This window comes from Peromyscus leucopus, chromosome 3 (assembly GCF_004664715.2).
Source record: "Peromyscus leucopus breed LL Stock chromosome 3, UCI_PerLeu_2.1, whole genome shotgun sequence".
Taxonomy (NCBI): Eukaryota; Metazoa; Chordata; class Mammalia; order Rodentia; family Cricetidae; genus Peromyscus; species Peromyscus leucopus.
The window spans coordinates 24,936,298-24,957,076 of record NC_051065.1 but is presented as its reverse complement, the minus strand read 5'-3'; the positions used below and the strand labels follow the sequence as shown (position 1 = coordinate 24,957,076).

At 37.7% G+C, this 20,779-nt stretch overlaps 1 protein-coding gene across 6 annotated transcripts in view; it reads left to right on the top strand.

Annotated features, from left to right (window-relative positions):
- Cdk14 (cyclin dependent kinase 14) overlaps window positions 1-20,779 on the top strand; it is a 484,970-nt gene that overhangs the window by 275,530 nt on the left and 188,661 nt on the right. For all 6 annotated transcript variants that reach the window (XM_028862580.2, XM_028862554.2, XM_028862546.2 and 3 more), the window contains 2 exons: window positions 13,017-13,079; window positions 20,564-20,687. In XM_028862580.2, the coding sequence (XP_028718413.1) occupies window positions 13,017-13,079; window positions 20,564-20,687 (187 nt within the window). The remainder of the gene's footprint in view (window positions 1-13,016; window positions 13,080-20,563; window positions 20,688-20,779) is intronic.

Genomic DNA, 20,779 nt, shown 5'->3' with positions numbered 1-20,779 from the left:
GCCAAATATAGCAGGAATTGAAGGAAAGTTAATTTTGAAAAAAAAAATCTAATAAAATATAGCATTCTTTTAAAGTTACTAAATTTTCATAGTTTTAAAAATCTAATTCAAATATATACATACAGATTTAATATCCTTCCTATGTTTTACCTTATTACTAGTGAACAAAATATTGTAGGATTTGCCTAGTGTCAAATACTATATTACTCTTTTCAGGAACAGTATATGTCCTTTCCTACCTAACTTGGGCATGGCATATTCCTTGCTTAGTTAATGAATTATGAGAATTATCACTTGCTTTTGTGTAATTGGCCAATGCTTACTCACAAGTACTGTCCATCACCCCAGAGATTACAGTGCTGCGTGGTATTGTCTTTGAAGACATTTGATTTCTTCTCACATACATGTAACCTGTGGATGTTTATGCATGTACGTTTTTGTATATATTCTTATTAAGTATTACCTGAATTTTTAAATTGTTTTGGACACACAGATTCAAGATTAGTAAATATGATTCTCAACTGCCCATTCCCATTTTTAAATGAATATACCCTGTGCATTAATTAACATAAAAATCCATACTTTGATGTTGTTTCAAATTTGGCATAAATGTGCAATTTCAAATAAAATAAATCTGAGTGATGATTGTTTTCCGACATTTTTTAATAGTCACTTGTTTCTACCCTTATTTTAACTTTGCGTAACCTCGTTTTCTCACTGGGGACTGTGACTCAGCTTTTGTTAGCACAGGCTTTTGTATCATGGGTGATATCAAGTGTTCACTGTGTGTGTGGTCACCCTCTTTGCCAAATGTGTCTTATGCTTATCTCCTTGGTAGAAATTATAGCCAGTTTCAGATTATGAGTATGGTGATTGTGTGCCAAGCCCACTAATTAGTTAGATGTAAATATTGAGAGATATTTTACTCAAAACTCTCTAGTGTGACTGTATGAGATTATTTTTGGTATAATTGATTCAAGTTTGAATGCCAGTGCTGTCTTTTAAAAATTGGCTGAGGCAAATTTTCAAACGTTATGTTCACCCTGGAATCAGGAAAGCACAACCTGAATTCTTCTGTAACTGAGCAGTGAAGTTTCATTCTTTTCCTTGAAACTTTTTTTCAACAACATTTTTTTTTTGTGGCAAATTGCATCAATCAAGAAAAGGAAGGGGTATTGTGAGCTCCCAAATACTGACTAGATGTTGACATTAGAACCAAAAGCGTGTTATGGTGTGCAATAGCAGTGGTCTATTCTAGAAACCTCAAGGTTCATATTTAAAGTACCAAGTATTCCTGCTAAATACATCACATGCCTGGGAAAAGTTTCATTGTTGGAAGTGTTACAAGTGTCTAAACTTTAAGGAAAAAAAAGAATGAAATTGTTGTTTCACTGTATTTGTGCCATCCTGGGTTATATAGTGAGACCCTGTGTCAAGCAACACACACACACACACACACACACACACACACACACACACACACACACACAGAAAAAGTGAGGGGAGAGGTAAGAGATCTTTACCTACAAGACCGTATGCTTCATGTACGCCATAGGGACAACTGTAAGTTCCCTCCGCCATGGCTGTAACAGACATTATGTAGACCTTAGTGTTTGAGAAGCCTTTCTCTAAACATGTACCATTGTACATTGTGTGTTAGTCCAGCCAGGAGGAGGCGTTTCTAACCATGTTTTTCCCAGAGATCTCTCATTCAAGAGAGTTTTGACTGGTACTATTTTGGAGTTTGTGGCCCACAGGCGTTCTTCCCCAGACAATCAGGTTTCATAACTAGACAGAAGAACTCCTCAGTATTTAGGAAAATTTTAATATCATTGCTTCTCATACACCCTTCCCTGTTGTCTTGGGAAAGGTTGCCAAAAGTACTGTAATCAGGGAAAGGGTCTGATCGAGATTTTGTTTCCTTTTAATTGTGCAGAAGAAGAATGCTGTGGCACATGTTTGATTTCATTTGTATTTCTCTCAGAGTTGTTAGCAAATTCCTATGTAATGAAGATGTTTTATTCATCTTTATGAGTTTTATAATCTTTCACTCATTTATAATGCCCTGGAAGATTGATACAGACTTTGAGGTGACTTGCAAAAAAAAAAAATCAAACCAAACAAACAAACAAAATGAAAAGAAAAGAAACAAAAAACTGAAACGGATCAACAATGTCTAATATTTTCTTTTTCTCATAATGTGTCCTAAAATTAATATGTTTAAAATTAAAAATTATACACACTTGAAACACTTGAAGGTTCCTGCAGTATAGTTCATTTTCTAAGTCACATGTCTCTTGTGTGGCCAGCTCTGGTATGAGTACTATCTTACCCTCAGTGAAAGCTAATGAAGAGGCCCTCCGGTCATCCTTCCATACATGCTGGGCACACTAGCCAGGTACTGTCACCCCAGTCCTTGAGAAGGTGAAGCCAGCCTAGACTATACAGAGAGTTTCAAGCCAGCCTGACCACAGTGTGATATCTTTTCTCCCCACAACCCCCAACAACCACAAATCCAAACCAAACAACCGAACCAAAATGATTCTAGACTAGTCATGTTATTTACTGCTATCTTCTCTTTCTGGTCTTGATCTCTTCTTTCTACCTCCTGATCTCTCCCTGTTTCAAATTTCTTTTGCTTATTATTGCCCTCACTCCATAATTTTATGGTCTTTCATATTTCTGAGAGGGTGGCTCCAAAAAGTGATTTCAGAATTAAGATATCCTGGAGTACTATTCCAGACCCTTTTGTTTCATATGTATATGTGTGTGTGTATGTGTTTGCATGTGTGGGCATATCTGTGTGGGGATACATGTGCAACATATGTGAATATGCATTTGGAGGCCAGAGGTTGTCTCCATCAATGGTTTATTTACTAAGTCAGTGTGTCTCACTGAACACAGAGGTATCCAGTTCAGCTCATCTAAACAGCCAGCTTGCTCCAGGATCCCGTCTCTGCTTCCCATATTGATATTGGAGATAGGTTTCCAGGCTCCCCTCACTTTTGTATGTGGGTGCTGTGATTGAGTTCAGGTCCATGTGCTTACGTGGTAAGCACTTTGTCCATTGAACGGTCTCCTCCTTCTCTGTTTGGTACCACTTGCAGGGGAGCTGGTCAGGCAAGAGATACATGGCTTGGAAAATGAACTGTATTGCAGTGAGCTTCAAGTATGCATAATTTTTAATTTTGAGAATAATCCATTTTAGGACACACTATGAGAAAAAGAAAATATTAAACAATTTTAACTTCTTTTTGTTTTTCAAATTCTTATGGCAATTTACTGTTATTATATTCCATTCTCTATATACTTCTGTTTTTATTTTTCCTTAAAAACTCAACCTTGTCTCAAAGTACCACAAACATTTTGAGAAGTGATTATTTGAAGCTGATGCTGTTCGCTCTTCTTCTGTGGTTTAGGCTTGGGAGTGGTTTGCTGTATGACTTCTGAACCACACTAGGTAGTCCTACCATCCCTTGACTTTGGAGAGCACATTCAATACAGCTATAAATGAGCTGTAGAATATCTCATAGGTTTCCATAGATTTCCAGAATTGTCTCCATTTATGCATTGAATTTGCTTAATTTAAAAAGGGAAGACTACTTGTTCCCCTTCAGAAGTTTCCTAAGACTCCTGTAGATGAAAATGCATTTGAGTTTAAGAATTAGCATCAGCAATATTGAAACTACTAGAGACACAAAGTATTGGAGCATGAATGTGTGCATTCCTTTTATGAGTCTGACTCCCTTTGTGGGGCTGTCTAATCCTTCTCCATATGATGTTATTCCCAGAAGTCAAATAGCAAGTATTTTGTTTTAATGGAAGGGATATTTAAGATTGCTGGTTTTGCATGATGGGAATGTGGTTGGAAATGTCTCCTGCATGCTCACCAGCCCCAGGCTGCTCGTGCATCTTGGATTGAGAAATGACAGCTGCAAGCATTTAGGCAGAATTATGGACAGCCACACATAGGTTTATTATTACCACAAAGGAGGAGAAAATGTTAAATGATTAAAAAGAAATGTGTAATTCATTTAGAAGTAAACTGTTCCACACTGGTTATTGCAGAAGAATTTTTGTGTAACATAATCTACTTTTGTCCTAATTACTTTTACTGTCCCTAGGGAATATGTGTGTGGTTTATTGAGAGAATTTCAAACATTTCCTGTGTGGTTTAAAACCAGATAAAAATAAAATAGTTTAGAAATAGGCTTTGTAATATTTGAAATAAGTTTGTTTAGAAATAGTGAAATATTTGAGAGTAATGTCTTCACTTGTGTTAGGATATGTAGATTGAAGGCTATGTTGTCTCTTGTGATATCAGAAGCACAATATTTCAGTTGTAATTGGAGCCTCAGAGGAAAAGGTGGCACCTCTGTGCTAGTTTACAAATGCTTGTTTTTGTTAAAGGTGCTGGGGAGTTATAATGCATTGGCATTGTAGCCTGAATAATAGTTGATTGCTTGCTTAAAGTTGACCTAACACCACAGTTTAAAAAAATAGTTCTTTCTTATATATACTAGATGCAAACTCCCTTCATTAGTTGCCTGGAATGCCTGTGAATTTTGTCTTACATGCTGTGGGTGGAGCTTTCTTTTGATTTTTCTTCATTAATGAATGATTCTCATATTTTGGAACTTGCATCATTATGATTTGATTAGTTATGATTTAGGACTGAAATAGGTGAGTGCTATTAAATTTCACAGGGAAAAATACAATTCCAAAGTCAATTTAAACCTGTGGGCTGCATGTAAGAGCAGTTTGAACATAACTGCTAGTAATTTGAAGTTTTAATTCTTGCAGCAATCTGGGTTGTTTAAAATCGAGCTTTTACCTTGAGGGAAATGCTTGTGATTGTTGTAGAAGAAAGGTGTGTTCAGCTTCTATAAGCTTTCTTCCCTTCTCTGGAGCAGTGACAGTTCCCTGGGGAATTGTGTGATGGTAATGAACTAAGGTTAGATAGATTTAAAAGGTTAGATAGTCTTCCAAAGTTCATAGTCACTGTGAAAGTGCTATTTTAATTTGATACTGACCTTCTGATGGCGTGCCAAAAAAATGTAATCTATCATGTTCTTTTCTTATTGCTGTGACCAAATATCTGTTAGGAAGCAACTTACAGGACAGAAGTATTTATTTTGCAACACAGTTGAAGAGATACAGTTCCTCTATGGCAGGAAGACATAGCAGGTATGTGAGGTGGCTGATCATAGTGCCTTTCCAGTCAGAAAAGCAGAGAGAGGTGGATGGTAGTGTTCACCTGACTTCTTCTTTTTGCCATTTTTTGTTTAGTTAAAACATCATTCCAAGGGATGGTACCACCCACTTTCAGGATGGTTCTCTGGAAACACATTCATATCCATGTCAGGGTATGGGTCTCACAAAGGATTCCTATTCTTATTAACTGACAATGATAATTAATCATCACAGTTTAAAAAAAGTTACATGTGTCATGTCCTAGACATGGTACAATGTTAATAAAGGTAACCTTAGTCAGTTGTTACAGTTACCACCTTTTCACACTGAGTTATTGTTATTGCCATAAATTTGTGACCACATGAGATACCACTGAAGAGTGAATAATGGCTCTTTTCCTTTAGAAAATTACAGTATTTTTATTTGCAGTGTTTTGATCTCTTATAATCCAGATTACCATTTAAAGTTTCTCTATAATGGTTCTCTTGCCTGGATGAAGAGGGGATACCTGGAATCAAACTGGATTGTGTAATAAGAGGATTTTCAAACAATCCAAGGGCAGTGAGGGCCTAATATTTGGATGCTTCAATTTATCTGTCTTAAGCAGCTAATTCCTAACATTTAACATATGCCATGTTTTTGTACTGTATACTTCAATGAACTTTTGTTTATAAGTTATATTTCATTAATTTCATAATAAAATTATAACTGAGCTTTGGTATTTAAACATAAAATTAGTCCAGGTATTAAGAACATAGAAATTGTGAAGTAGTTCTTAGTCTCTGTATTATCTCCACATTCTTATGCTAAAGGCTCAAATTGTTTTTCTTCTCACTATTATAAAATTTTTACTAAGTGTGAGCATATTGACTTTTCCATATTGTCAAGTGGGAAATTAAATCAACAATGTAAAGAGTATGGAAGCTTTTCGTAGTAATTTCAAAATGATGGGTTTTGTTGGTTATCCTCTCTAGGATCTTTATTTTTAGCCTAGATACTTAAAAATAGACTGTGCTCTTTTTATTCCCTTATTTTGGCAGTGCTTCTGAAGAACATCAGACTTAACTCAGCTGTGGACAGCATACTTAACATTACCAGTGAACAGAAACAGATACATATGTTTGGGAAGGGGCTTTTGTTTGTCTGATTAGGAAAGTCCCTTCTATAAGCCCAGGACATCCAAAAGCAAAATTACCCCAAGGAACTTGATGACTTTTGAATAGGAAGTTTGATTATTTGGAGCCAACACTGAAACCTGAGTTGATGAAGAATAAGATAGACTAAAAAGATCCATAAATACATAATGAGTGCTGGGCCATACCTCACAATTGAATAGAATCATTTCTGCCAGTGGAAAATGGGCAAACCTTCATGTCCAAGAGGTTGCCAGAGTTTCATTAATTTTCTCAGCTGCAGTGTTCTGTGGACGTGTGTTGTTTCTGTCTATGAAAACAACAGAAAGTTGAATGTTGCCATCCAGCCCTCTCCTGTCTTCCCTTCTGGTGCTGGTCTACCTTCTCTCACCCCCAAGCCCTCTCCCCTCCCTCCCTCTTTCCCCTGGTTCTCTTTTTAAGAGCTATTTTTGCATGGACCTGTTTTAATATTGCCATGCTGTGGCTTTTCATTCATGTCTTGCTAGTTAAGCCTCATGACTGACCGGCACGTGACTGCTGGTGGTCACTGTGGTTTGAAAGCCTGCATGTGACTTAAATTCTCCAAGACTCTGCTTTGCTAAAGTGTTTATGGTGATGAAGTCTTTTCGTTTTCTGTGGTTTCTCCATGCCTTGCACTTTACAAAGCCAAGATCCTCTCCTGCCTTCTAATATGATCCAGCCAATAAGAAATTCCACCAGGATGACCAGCAGATTCAGGACCGTACAGACTCTTTTGTTATGAATATTTAGTCTTCAGTGGGCTCTCATTTCAGGCATCTCCCCAGATTCCTGCCCCTAGCAATATTCCATGAGCAATCAGCAGTAAGGAAGGAACAGCTAGCCAGGTGGGGCCGAATCGTTGGAACCAGTCTTCACGTCCTCTCTTTCTGTGTGGTCTATCAATCTAGCCACACTTGGATCCACCTACTCCAAGGAAGATTGATTTGAAGTTCCTAGGCATCAAATATAAACCCGTCAGACAGAAGCATCTGTAGTTCTTCTAAATGACATTACCCTGAAGACAAACAGCAGTGGTGTGGTGAATGTGAGGGGGAGAGGTAGGCCCATCAGGGGAGGAAAGAAGAGAGGCCAGTGCCCACAGCTCTGGAGACTTCAGAAGGGTGAGCTGCTTGAAATGCAGACTTCAGGAGCTGTGCTGTAAGTACTGCTTCAGGATTAGAAGAAATTGCCAGAGATGAAGCTGGACGGATCTGAGAGGATCTGTCCATCACACAGGAAAGTGATCTGTGTGTCACTTGCCACAGAACCTTCTGCTCAAAACCGAACTCAGATTCACCTTGAAAAATGGAAGAATCAAGGTACCTTGTGATGTCTTTTTTTAGCTCCTTATTTCCACACTAGTCCAAATCATAAGCGACACACGATCCTGAAATGAGGAAAGAAGTTAAAGAAAGATTGAATGAAATTTGTAATTTTGCTACATCTGATTCAAACCTCCTGTTTAAAGGGGGGGGGCTGTTTCTCTGTCTTTTTTTTTTTTTAACTACAGTAATAGGAAGAAATCGTTATAAAACAGGAAGGTGAAATAAACAGCTTTTAGTATGGGTAGAATTGTTTGTGGAACACCAGTACTGTACTGGACAGCCAAGTTTGGCTTTGCATTCCTGTTTGCCCCTCCTGCACCAAAGATTCTTCAGACCCTTGATCCCGATCACTCAGAACAATGTGAGGTCTGTGGTGTATGTGCTGGGTCCCTCTTAGTGGTTGAGCAGAGAGAGCAGTGTAATGTGAAGAGGATGTGTAAGAAGACAGGCCTCACTCGGAACCAGGAAATGCTGCCACTTAGGAATGGCTTTTTTCCCCCTCACTACATTTTTAGTCTCATTTTGTATTTCAATTCTTCCACATATTCCTCCCTAATTTAAACACAAGACAGAACATCATCATCATCATCATCATCTCTATTATCTGATGTGCACTGGCATTCTGGAAGTAGTATTAATTTTCACAAATGGAAATCTGAGGTGGGTGTGCTGATTGTCAGTCATTACACAGATGAAAGTGATGTGACCTACACAAGGTGACAGAGCTGCCACCAGCTCTGTTTGAATCTGGATGGTGTCCCTGCACACATGCCCACAAACCATGTTTCTGTGCCCTGTGTGTAAAGAAACATGGAGTCAAACATTTAAAGACTTGATCAAAATACCAAAGGTATATATTGTTTAAAATGTGAAGTAAATTTAAAGGCTTGACTTGAAAAGATCTCATTTCCTAAAACCTGTCTCTGGGAAACCTCTCTGCTGCAGGTCATGATGCTGGGTCACAGGGCAGACATTAAGCAGGTCATTGGCCTCCCTTGAGAATCAGGACTTTTTGTTTCATTTTTATTATTATTTTTTTTTGCTCCCAGCTCTGTTTTTTTCAACAACATGCACAAATACTTTATTTTTCAAAAAATGAAAACAATTCAGAAGTAATATAAAATCCACAACAGTTAAACAATGTTAGAGCAAAGACTTTGTTATATTTTTAGTACAAAATCATCATGTGTTGTGTAGGTAATGTCATAAGAGTTCTTTCTTATCATCCAACACCCTACCCCTTTTCTTGTTGATTTTGGAGGTGCATATTGACAGATGCTTAGCTCTTCCTTCATTCCTAGGAGTTTTCATGTTTGATCTTACTTTGTGAGTTGGTCAGCTCAGTATTGAGTCCTGTTACCTGGTATGATAATTTGTGGAAGTGTATTTGTGACTGTAGAGTTTAGTTTCCCCTTCCTTGCCTCTGTCTGGGTTGACCCTGTCCCTTGGAGACTAGATGGATAGCATCTCATCCTTTCCTATGTCCTGCAGTAACTTGCATATCTTACTTTAACATTTGAAAGACTTTCCATCAAAGTCATCTGAATTTACTTTTTCTTCCTTTGGCAGTGGGGGTATGGTTATAGCTCTTTAGTTCTCATTTATAGAATAAAATGTAGTAATTAGCTGGTTTTAGAAAAAAATAATTTTTATGTAGATGTCAAATATATGGAATAAATGATGTTTGTAGTAGTTGGTCTGTTGTGCTACTGCTGTGGTATATTTTAAAATCACTGCATCTTTGACTTACATAATTTTTTTCATTTACTTTTTAAAGAAGGCATTGCTATCTAGTCCAAGCTTGCCTCCCATTGTTCATCCTTCTGCCTTAGACTCTAAGTGAGGTGGTAGGAATATCATAATATGCCATCATATGCAGTTCTCCTTCCCCCCCCCCTTATTTTCGGCGTTAATTATATCTTGGTCAAGTCCTCTACTTTAAAAGAAGCCCAGTCTCGAAAAACCAAAAAAATAAAAAAATAAAAAAATAATAATAATAATAAAAAAAAAAAATAAAAGAAGCCCAATTCTCCACGGTTGATTTGCTTCATTGTGTTTCCCAGAAAACAGGTTTATTATCTCATACTTTCAGGGGCTGCAAGTACAAATGGCATAGTGCTGCCTCTGGCTAGGACCCCTTTGGCTGTACTATATCATGATGGATGAGGCCAGGGTGGGTGCACATTTGAGACAGAAGATCATATAGCAATACTGAAAGCCATGAGGAATTCAGTGTCTCCTGTGACAGCTTGTGTCTCCCAGACATGAGGGCAGGTGTTTGTCATTCCAGCACTTTAGAGAATTTCTAACTCAAATCCAGTGTAGGCTACATAGTGTCTCAAACAAAATGAAAAAACAACCCAAAATCTCTCAAGGCCCTACAAGAACTAGTTTTATCCCTTCTAGTGACACACCCACAATGACCCGATCACCTCCCACTAGACTCCACCTCTTTGAAATCTCAACAGTTTGGCACCCTGTCCTTTGAAGCAAACTCCTAACACAGGAGTCTTCTGGTGAGAAGGAACACTGAAAAGACATCCCAACCGCAGCAGACACTGTCAGCATGGTTGGGCATATCTTCTGTGCATCATTTTGCTTGTTGTGTGTTAGATATTAAGCCACTTAGGGATCATTCTTGTCCTATGTATCTATCTTATATCACACATACCCAGACACATAGATACAGACACACACAATGCATGTATTACCTTATACATTAAAAGTTTTCATATACAGCCGGGCGGTGGTGGCGCACGCCTTTAATCCCAGCACTCGGGAGGCAGAGCCAGGCGGATCTCTGTGAGTTCGAGGCCAGCCTGGGCTACCAAGTGAGCTCCAGGAAAGGCGCAAAGCTACGCAGAGAAACCCTGTCTCGAAAAACCAAAAAAAAAAAAAAAAAAAAAAAAAAAAAAAAAAAGTTTTCATATACAATTTTATTTGTTCTTTAAAAATAAATGTTCTTAAATACTTATTTGCGCCTTTCTGAAGTTGATGGTAGCATAGCTACATTTGAAAGAATGGGAAAGTAAATAATACAAGCTATCAGTTTTAGATCAGAGTGAATCCCTCAGTTGCTTAAATGCTTGAAATAAAACTTTCATATAGTTACTCAGGAAAAGCCACATGGGCCCACTGTAATTATATTTAAGTTTGTTTTAATGACCTTATCGTATATGTAAAACTCTATACATTTATGTTCTCTATGTGTCAGCTGTCTGGATCTCATAGATCATAATTTTCAAATTAAACAGTTCCAACAGTATGGAGTTTGACTGATTCTTTTTTATTTATTTAATTTTTTTTCATTTCACATACCAACCACAGTTCCCTCTCCCTCCCATCCTTCCGATTCTTCCCTCCCCACTGCATCAAGGCTAAGCAGAGTATCCCACCATTGGGAATGGGCTCCAAAAAGCCAGTTCATGTATGCAGGATAAGTCCTGCTCCCACTGCCAGAGGCCCCACAAACAGATCAAGCCACACAACTGTCACCCACATTCAGAGGGCCTAGGTTGGTCCCGTGCAGGTTCCCCAGCCATCAATCCAGACTCTGTGGGCTCCCACTAGCTCAGGTCAGCTGTCTCTGTGGTTTTCCCCATCATGGTCTTGACTTCTCTTGCTCCTATAATAACTCCCCCTTCTCTTCAGCCATACTCCAGGAGCTCAGCCCAATGCTTGGCTCAGGGTTCCTGCATCTGCTTCCATCAGTTGCTGGATATAGATTATATGATGACAATTAGGGTAGTCACCAATCTCATTATAGGTTATCCTTTGCTTTGAGTCTAATATCCACTTATGAGTGAATACATACCATGTCTGTCTTTCTGGGTTTGGGTTACCTCACTCAGGATGACTTTTTTCTACTTCTACTCATTTGCCTACAAATTTCATTATGTCATTGGGTTTTTTTTTAACTACTGAGTAATACTCCATTGTATAAATAAATGTACCACATTTACTTTATTCATTCTTCAGTCGAGGGGCATGTGGCCATTTGAGATTCTTCTGTTGAGAAATCTCTGTTTAGATCTGTAGCCCATTTTTTTAATTGGATTGTTTGGTATTTTGATGTTTAGTTTCTTGAGTTCTTTATATATTTTGGAGATCAGCCCTCTGTCAGATGAGGGGCTGGTAAAGATCTTTTCCTATTCTGTAGGCTGCCATTTGGTTTGACTGATTCTTATCCCCTGAGTGGTTCTAGATAAAAGACAGTGATGTCAGAACATACATGGACTAGCTCTTCTGCCCCATTTTAATTTGTCCTTGGATGGGCTAAGCTTTCTCACAACTGACTTCTGAGGTGTTGAGAGGACATTCTGCCCCTTGCTGAGCTAGTGATCCTTACAGGTGCTGTTACAGGCTGCTCTCCATGCTGCTGTGAAACCCGGCACTCCCGATCTGTAGCTCTGTCATACCTTCCCCTCTCCTCAGAGACTGACCTGTGTGCAGTGTATCATATGGGCAGCAAAGGTCATCATGACGATTGAGGCTATGCTCAGTCATGTAGCGTCAGCAGTTGCCATGTGTTGTGCAATCAAGTCCCAGGAACAGAATTTGAACTGTGGACATGATGGTTACAGCAAAGTCCTTGAATGCTTTGTAAAACCTCCATGCCCTCAGTCACCCAGGCCCAATGGACACAGAAACACTTGATCACACATTTTGTCTTGTAAATTATGTGATTCCTTACAATAAGAGAATGAAACTTTGGACTGAACTACTGCTTTAAGAAAGCTTTGGGCCATTCACCATATAAACAAAAGTGAGTCAAGGAAAGATACTATTATTGGCATATTAAATTCTCATACTTGAAAAATAACTGCATATTACTGTTTTAATGCATAACTGTCTGTCTTTTTTAAGTTCTTACTTTGAATATGTTTTTATCAATTTATAATTTATATTTAAATATAGTCAGTTCTTAAACTAAAAAATATTTGTGTTTGCATGTGAAAAATTCCAATTATTAATTTCACTATCATATGGTTTCAAATGTTTCCAACTCACATAAAGTAAACAAGAACTTAAATTCATTCATAGAAAACTTGTGATTGGAGTTTTGTAATGTGTCAGAATATTCAATGAGGACGCTGACACTGAGCAAACTATAGACGTGTATTCCGTTTAATACATGTGTTTGACATCAAACGTAAAGGTGGAGGTGGTTCTGTTCTGGTTAAAAATGGGGAGTGGTGGAGCTTGCAGCTGCATATACTAAAATCCACCCCCATGTCTTGTATTTGTTTTATCCAGAAGGTAATAGTGACTTTGAAGTAGAAAAATAATGATTCATCATTCTATAGCCAGAGGGATATTAATACATTTCCACTCTTTTTTCCAGCACACTGATTTATGTCAGTACATGGACAAGCACCCTGGAGGACTCCATCCAGACAATGTGAAGGTAGGAAAGGGGATTTAAAAGCCAAGGGTTCACATTCTTCATATGTACTTTTGAGCCTAAGACTAACATCTCTATCATCATTTACAAGTTTAAAAAAATCTTTTGTATAAAGGAAATAAAATTAAAAAGAACCAGTTGTTATTTTAATTGGTGGAAATTATGGTATTTTAACATTAAGCAGTTTTACTATAGAAATATTTAGATTTTTTTTTCTGTACTTTGTGGTAGCTTTTACATCATATATTTTATACAATACTGTAAATGATAAAACTTTCAGGTTTTCATGAAAAACTAAAGGAAGATAAGAAAAAAAGTGACTAGAATTTGTTTATTGTTATGGTCACACATTGATAACTGTGTATTTTGCCCCCATTGCAAAGATCCAATCATTTACACACGAGATTCCTGCTATACTTAAGAGTTTTATTAATTTATATGACACATTTTTCAACATTGTACTAAAATAAAATGTCAGATTATAACAGAAAAAAAAGGAAGGAAGAAAGAACCATGCCAGCAAAAGGGAGATGGTGAATAGTGGTGGAATAACATTTTGAAAATTTTGATGCAAAAACTGTTTCCAACCTGGTATCACATGCAGACCATCAAGTGAAGACTGGGGATAAATTGTATTCATGCCCATTATAATGACAGCATCACAGAGACGTGGTCTCTTCAGGACCCACATTTCATAGAAAATAAACATCAGAATTTCTGAGTGAGACACTTCGTAAAGGACTTTGGCCCTTTGTCAATGTTAAATTCCCTATGCTATGAAATACATTAAATTACTGTTGTTAGCTGTATTATGACTTCATAAACAACTGGTCACACGAGTTTATTGCCATTTTCATATTGAAGATAGCAATTCTTCTCTGAAGTTACAAATAATTAGAAACTAGACACAGTGAGTTTGAATACCGTGTTTTGGCACCTGGCTTGCAGACCATGGTTACTGCCAGCCCCATTTCCTTGGGAACCACTCCCCTATTTATATGGTGGCTTTTCCTCACTGTTTACTAAGAGAAAAGTCACTCCTCCATGGTAACATTTAGGACTTTCACTGCAGGTGAAATTATTCTCAAAGATGTCTGACAATGACCTAGTGACAGATGTCCCATGAGTATTCCTGTTTGATATGTTAACATGTTTTTTCATGTGGTTGTATTTATTGTCACTTAAATCTATGAATACAGTGAAGAACATAATAATATTTACTAAATTAACAACTACTCATGTGCTGTGTTAGATACTGATTAAAAGGAAACCAGTGGAGCTAAAAAGAAGACATTGAAACAGTTCTATGTTTTAGGAAGATTTGAAAATCAGGTGAAGTGAGTGTGCCCTGGGCTGTCGACGGCTCAGGGGGTCAAAGCATTCGTCACACACAGGGTTGATGACCTACTTAGAGTCACAGGATCCTGCAGTGGAAGGACGGCACCCACTCCAAAGTCGTGCTGTGACACACATGTGCCCACATTCACATACAAATCACACACAATGATAACGAAATAGTTAAAGGAGAGCATGGATTAAAAGGCTGTGTCTTTTTCACTCATCTAATGCTCAGTGTTTGGCTAAACATGCCAGATATCATCAAATAGTCATAAGATAATGCTCAATAATTATTATGGTTAAAAAAAAGAAAAGTGAAATGATCAAATTCTTTTGCATACAGATTTGTCTGTTTTGACAACTAGTTTTCTCAATATACAGCTTGACAATGTACAGAAATATTTTAAACATTTATCTTAAATTTACATATTTTCTTTCATACATACTTGTTTATTATAAGCCATCAACATCAGAGTAGGGAGATGGCTCCATGGATAAAAGTCCTTGCTACCCTAGGACCCACATGTTATAAGGAGAGAGCAAACTCCCACAGTTTTCCCCTGACACACAGTGTCACACATGCCACCCCCTATAAACAAACAAATAATATAATTGATAAAACCAATGAACTTGTGACTTAAAGGCAGTTTTTAAGTTTGATTTCAAGTTCCACAAACATATGTATCATGGGAGAATAGAGAGAAAGAAGGCAGCTGGACCACCCTGTGGCCTCTGACTCTGCAGGTGCATCTGAAACATTTTAAGTTAATTTGGTACTAATTTGGGGCAAAATATTTGTGGAAGTTTTATTATTTTTGTGTAGCATTTCTGGGAAGTACTAGAATAAGCTAAAGGAAATTAGTCAGTGTTAACTAAATTTCCCAAACCATGCTGCTACTTTAAGTGCCTACAGAATGTGTCTGTTATTAATATGGCATTCTGAAATAAGTATTAACTCTTAACTAATAATTCATTTCTAAGCGTTATATACATTTTTGACAAATGAGTGATTTCAGCAATTAGTTACTTAGAGGACGATGTGAAGGCCTGAGGACAGGCCTTATTATAAATATTTATGAGGATTAAAGACATAGCAACCCCTTTCTACAGCATGAAAACTGGTGTTTAGGAATGTGCTTAGCTTTCTTGGAGACTACTTGTTTTTCCACATTTTAAATACTATCTAATTTAAAGCATATTAGAGTTTGGTCACAATTGGATCACACACAAAACTTGTATCAGTTTGTGATCTTATACCTATTAGTGAGTTGTAGATTGGCTATTGAATTTTTTAAGCAACTGAAACAGTTTAAATGTTCCTCTTTATTCAGGTTTCATGTATTTAAAAATTGATAAGCTTGAAAGACTGGAAATTAAGGTTCATGGGAAAAAAGGAAAGATTAATTGATGCTGTCTCTAGCTGACAGACATAGATGTAGATGATGGCATCTTATTATCATGATGAGATTGAGTCTTCCTGTGTTTTATATAATGTATTTCCATTTCTGTGGTAGAATGACTTTTCTAGATGATTCTTTGCAAAATTATATTTCCCATTACAAAAAAAAAAAAACCTAAAAATGACCAGAGTAATTTTGAACTTGCTGCTTTATTCCCTGAAGTATCTGCAATCTTACTGGTATAAAAACTAACTCCAGGTTTTCATTTCAGATAAAAATATGAGGTTTATTATGGTTGAAAAGTTGCTATCTTTCTTTCATAGTTCAGAGAACAAGCAGGTGTATAACAGATAAAATAATGTTATGCCAAATTAAGATCGTCTTCTACAGATGGCACTGGGAATTGATTCCTAAGTGAGACTCTGATGTTTAGAGAGAAAACCAAATGGCACCTGATTTTCTCCACAGTCTTCATTAGAGCTCTCATTGAGCTAGTAATGATGCCCTCTGATGCATTGCCAGGAATATTGCAGAGCTTTTCCTAATTCTGTATGTTAGGAAATATGATTTCTTTCATGAGCCCATTAAATAGTGGGTTTTTCTTTTTTTAATTCTATATCCATTCTTAGTGTCTGACTGGTAATCTCCTGAAAATTTTTGTCCTAAGAAAAAATATTCCCTGTTTAGAAATTAAAGAATTAATGATAAAATTATAATAAAATTGTGTATATCAGTCCATATTGTATTAGACATACAAGGGGCAGCTAAGCAGTGAATTTTAGTATTAGCATGTGGGGCCAGCATTCTGTGGGATCATTTGCTGATATACTTGTTAACTACTTGGATCTGCCAGAGGAATCAAGGCCAGCTCATTAATCAGTACATTCCTCAACTGCAGTGTTTTAAAACTCATATTTAAAGGATGATAGGATGCAGTCATTGGAGGCATGCTATATGTAGTTATAAGACAGAAGCACCTAACTGGAAGTGCCCATTGGGCACAGGGAGATGTCATCTTGGGATTCAGACTTTAAGCCAGCTTATTCTCCCCACCTTTTTCCATTCAGCCTTAGATGTTGCACTGGACACCAGTGTCTTATGTTTATCAAGACAGACAGGGATACCCATAAGGGAAATGAGCAGGTGCAGTAGGGTTGCACACTCTACTTAGGACTTTTCTGATGGTCTTGGCTAAGCATGGCTTTTGTGTGACAAGCCAGGTATTATAATAGGTATTATCTCATCGCTGTGTAAATTTCTATTACTTCACACACCTCTGGGAGGTTATTGAGAGAAATGCATTGGTCAAATTTACCCAAACTCGCAAGTCTTTGATTATTACATTTCACTTGAAATTATTTTTTTCTCTTTGGTGTAGCTTCCTTTGATGAATATTCTCCAAAAATTTTAGACTTGATTCATTATTTGTCAGCCTTTCGGATTGTATCTTTATCTCTTTCTAAAACAAATTCACATTGCCCTTCTTGATTCATAGCAAGATATTTTATGCTGCTTTTTTCTCTAAGATACTGTTATGGACACAAAAATCATTGAAATATAAGTGCTTGTTCATTTTCATTGTGTGAGAAAGGAATTTCTGCTAAGTTTTTAAGTTTGGACTGATTAACTATTTCATTAAATAGAATCCTTGTGTTCTGGTAAGTTCATGTCAATGTGACACTAGCTACAGTCATTTGGGAACATTTCTTAATTGAGAAAATGCCTCCGTAAGATTGTCCTATAGGCAAACCTGACCAACTCCTTAATGACTGATATGCAAAGGTGCAGCCCACTGTGGGTGGTGCTGCTCCCTAGGCATGTGGTCCTGGGTTGTGTGAGAAAGCAGGCTGAGCAAGCCATGAGTGAGCAAGCTTTGAGTTCTTGTCCTGACTTCCTTTCATGATGAATTGTGATATGCAACTGGTAACTGAAATAAATCATGACCTCCCCAAGTTGCTTTTGGTCGTGGTGTTCAATTACAGCAATAGAAACTCTAATTAACACCCATGGCTTCCTGTGTATTTTTCATATGATATAGTCTAGTAGCTTCTAGAAGCAACTTTAATCTATCAGGTCTCCTTTCCCAGAAATTCACCACTCTGAATATGTGAATTTCCTGAGTTGTTTTCTTCTCACAGGTAATCTTCATATAACAGCGGAGTCAGCTCTATTACTTTTTTATTGCTAGATGTCCTTCCTTGTACCTTCAGGATACTGAGTGTGAACTGTAGTGTGAAGTCCTCCTAAGTGGCAGGAATCTGTTCGTGTAACTGTCAATCTTTCTTTGCATGATGGTTCCTAGCAGTGTAGATTTGCTGTCTTGATTTTTTTGTATTTTTGGGATCATGTTAGCCCCCAGATTTTAGAGCCTTTGTGCATTTAAAGCTGAGTGTGTGATCTCTTCCTTCCCTAATACTGGTTTTAATCTTCTTCAGCATGATATCCTGGTTGAATAGCTTCTGGATTAGCACAGGGATTATATATTTTCACTAGTTACTGGGGGTATTAGAAGAGGGACCCTTTGGTCCTGCTTAATCTGCCCACTTCTGTTCTTAGCTGTTTGAGAATCCTATTCCAGGACTTACTATCTGTGATCTTTTTTATCTGTCCCTATCCAGATGTCTCTAAATCCATTTGGTAATACCATTAGAATGCCAACTGTGTATCCAGTTTATGATGAGGCATAAGAGATAGTCTGTGGGAGCTGGGGTAAATTCTGTACTGCGGATGATGTGTTCAGAAACTGCACTGGGAACATAGAGTGGGCGTGCTTTATCCAGAGCAGAGGGGCTGGGGAGGTGATGGGAAGATAGTCAGGGAAGGCAGCAAGGACCAGGGTACAGAGTTGAAAAGCAGCACACCTGTGAGTATGATGTGGCAAGATCTCTTAGAGCCAGGGAATAGAAAATTGTAGTGACTGAGCACCTGGCTGAAAGCAGAGTTCAGTTCATTAGGTTCAGAGGCCATGATCTTGGATGTTCATATGCGGTCCTATCAGTTTGAGGAAGCAGCTTCTGTATCAGCATGCCTGCATGTGTTGATCCTTGTCTGTAGTTGCCGTAGTAGTTTGGTAATCAAGCAGTCTTGGCTTGTGCCCTGGCTCTTCCACTTAATTGCTGAGAAATCTTGAGAAACTACAGTTTCCTCATCACTGTGATGGAGATAATGATAGGGTGTACTTTATGTTATCCCTGTCAAGTTGGAAGCATTGCCATGGTTAAACAGCCAAATCCTCAGTCCTATAGTTACTAAGCAATGCCTAGCATCTTGAGCAATGCCAAATTTTTCTTAAAATGTTTATTTTTAAAATTTAGTATATGCTGTCTACATACATGTGTCTCTTAAAGATATTTAAACTCATCACATTTTAATTCACCTACTTGGCTTCCTTCTAAACTAACGAACTAAGGAATTTCATAGAAATCATAAGCCTTAAGTCCTAGGATAAAGAGGGATTAGAAGTGAAGAGTGATGCTAGTGATCATCACCTCTTTCCATCTTTGACAGAAGAGTTGAGAGGAGGCAAACTCTGGAAAGATGCTTGCTTTCTTGAGTCTTTAAGCCAGAAATCTCATGTATTCTATCTCAGAATAGATGTCCACATCTATCTACTTGCACTCTGGAAATAGTTAGCCAAGGCTTTCTCTTCCCCATGTATAGTTATCACTGATAAAGATTTTTTGAGGTAAACTAATTGTACTGTCATTTCAACATATTATGTCAGTGGACAAGTGTGCTTGGATTTCATAGCCCTGGTTAGGGGGAGCATTCCAAAAATGCTAGCTCCCAGTGCGCTCAAGGAGTTGCTAATCATTTCCACTTGAATATTTCAGAGTGATTCAAGCTTTGGTCTTTTAACTCATGTTAGATCTCCTTGGCATAGCCTTTTGATACTAGCTGGATTTATGAGCAGGATATAGTTGGTGCATAAATGTAAAAGCATGTTTGTTTGATTTTTGTTTAGTGAGATTCGTTGTTTAAATACTAGGTCAGTGAGAGTGACTTTGGCTAGCAAATTATTTGAAACTAACTTTTTCACGAGCAGGGCTTTGGCATACCAAGTGAATCATACTTTCGTTATCAAAATAGAAGCATCCCTTTGATATGAAACTCCAAAGCGAAGGCCACTAGTCATTTTATAAGTTATTTGTCACATCCAAACTATTGCTCTTGAAGCTTTGCTGCCTCTGCTAGGCTAGGTCAGCTCTGCAATTAGTGAAGGTACACACCTATCTTCAGGCAAAAGCTAATCTCTACAGCCATATGTATAAAGGCAGCCTGATTGCAATTTGCTATTAATTGGACCACGTGACTTTTGTTTTCATTGTCTCAAATCATGTTATCTTTTTATTCCTTAAACATGTTAGTGGGTGGATCTATGGATGCCGACTTTTATAGACTCAAATAAGAATGTTTATCTTTTATAGTGTTATAGATTGCTTTGCTAGAGATTGATACTATAAAACTGTAATCACCGTATCTTTCACATTCTCTGTCACTTATAGAAAGTAGATTATAGAGCTCTGTGGCTGAGGACATGTCTTGATTGACACCATGAAGTTTTAGAAATTCTGCAACTTCTTGATGAACTAGTGGTTGATATGCTAACATTGCACATTTTGCTTAACCATTGGTAGGAAATTTAGAGGTGGTTGCCCATTCTCACTGATGTATTTGGCAGACTGTATATATGAACTGGCATTTATCTGAGTTTGGATTTTAACTCTCCTCCCCCTCCTGTCTTTTCAGTTGTTTTTATTTCAGTTGCTGCGAGGGCTGTCTTACATCCACCAGCGGTATATTCTGCACAGAGACCTGAAACCACAGAACCTTCTCATCAGTGACACGGGGGAGTTAAAGCTGGCAGATTTCGGTAGGAAAGCAGTTAATTACAGTTTATTTGTCCCACTGTGAGAAAGCCAGGCAGATGGCGGCTCTGCCTTTGTTTAGGTGCAGTTCTTCTGT